Source organism: Aptenodytes forsteri, unplaced genomic scaffold, assembly GCF_000699145.1.
Source record: "Aptenodytes forsteri isolate BGI_AS27 unplaced genomic scaffold, ASM69914v1 Scaffold678, whole genome shotgun sequence".
NCBI classification, from domain to species: Eukaryota; Metazoa; Chordata; class Aves; order Sphenisciformes; family Spheniscidae; genus Aptenodytes; species Aptenodytes forsteri.
The window spans coordinates 226,694-227,318 of NW_008795698.1; the positions used below are offsets into that span (position 1 = coordinate 226,694).

Below are 625 nucleotides of genomic sequence, written 5' to 3' on the forward strand. Positions count from 1 at the left end.
CTGTGGCCTGGTGGGTCCCACTCTATCTCCTGCCTGCCCTTGCAGCACCGGTGCCAGCGTCCCCGCCATGGCCGGCTGCGGGGCCCCTGGCTCCCCGCCCCGGCAGAGTGGCCCTGGCTCCACACTGGAGGAGGAGGAGGAGGATGACGACCCATCCCTGGGCTGCGATGGCGATCTGGAGGTGAACCCCTACGACGGGCTGCCCTTCTCCTCCCGCTACTACGAGCTCCTGCGGCAGCGCCGGGAGCTGCCCGTCTGGACCACCAAGTACAGCTTCATGGAGCACCTGGAAGGCAACAGCGGCATCGTCCTGGTGTCTGGGCCCCCCGGCACTGGCAAGAGCACCCAGGTGAATGGGGGGGCCGTGTCAGGGCAGCTGGGAGCGGCCGGCCCCACTGGGGGCTGCGCACGCCTGGGCAGGGCCATGCTGCTGCCTGGGAGCCCGGCACAGGGCTGTGGTACCGATTGCTCTGCCGACAGTTTCTCCCCGTGCCCGCTGGACTCCCAGCTGAGGGTCCCATCCCTCCTGCTCAAAGCACCTGCGGCACCGCTGTCGGCAGCAGCTGGGTCCTGCCTCGGGGCCTGCACGCAGATCCTACTGCCGTGCCGCCGAGGCACAGGCACC

The 625-nt window shown here is 70.1% G+C and overlaps 1 protein-coding gene across 1 annotated transcript in view; it reads left to right on the forward strand.

The window, feature by feature from the left end:
• The first annotated feature begins 56 nt into the window (after positions 1 to 56).
• DQX1 (DEAQ-box RNA dependent ATPase 1) overlaps positions 57 to 625 on the forward strand; it is a 16,542-nt gene continuing 15,973 nt past the window's right edge. Inside the window, exon 1 of the mRNA XM_009283161.2 lies at positions 57 to 349. Within this exon, the coding sequence (XP_009281436.1) occupies positions 68 to 349 (282 nt within the window). The 5' untranslated portion in view covers positions 57 to 67. The remainder of the gene's footprint in view (positions 350 to 625) is intronic.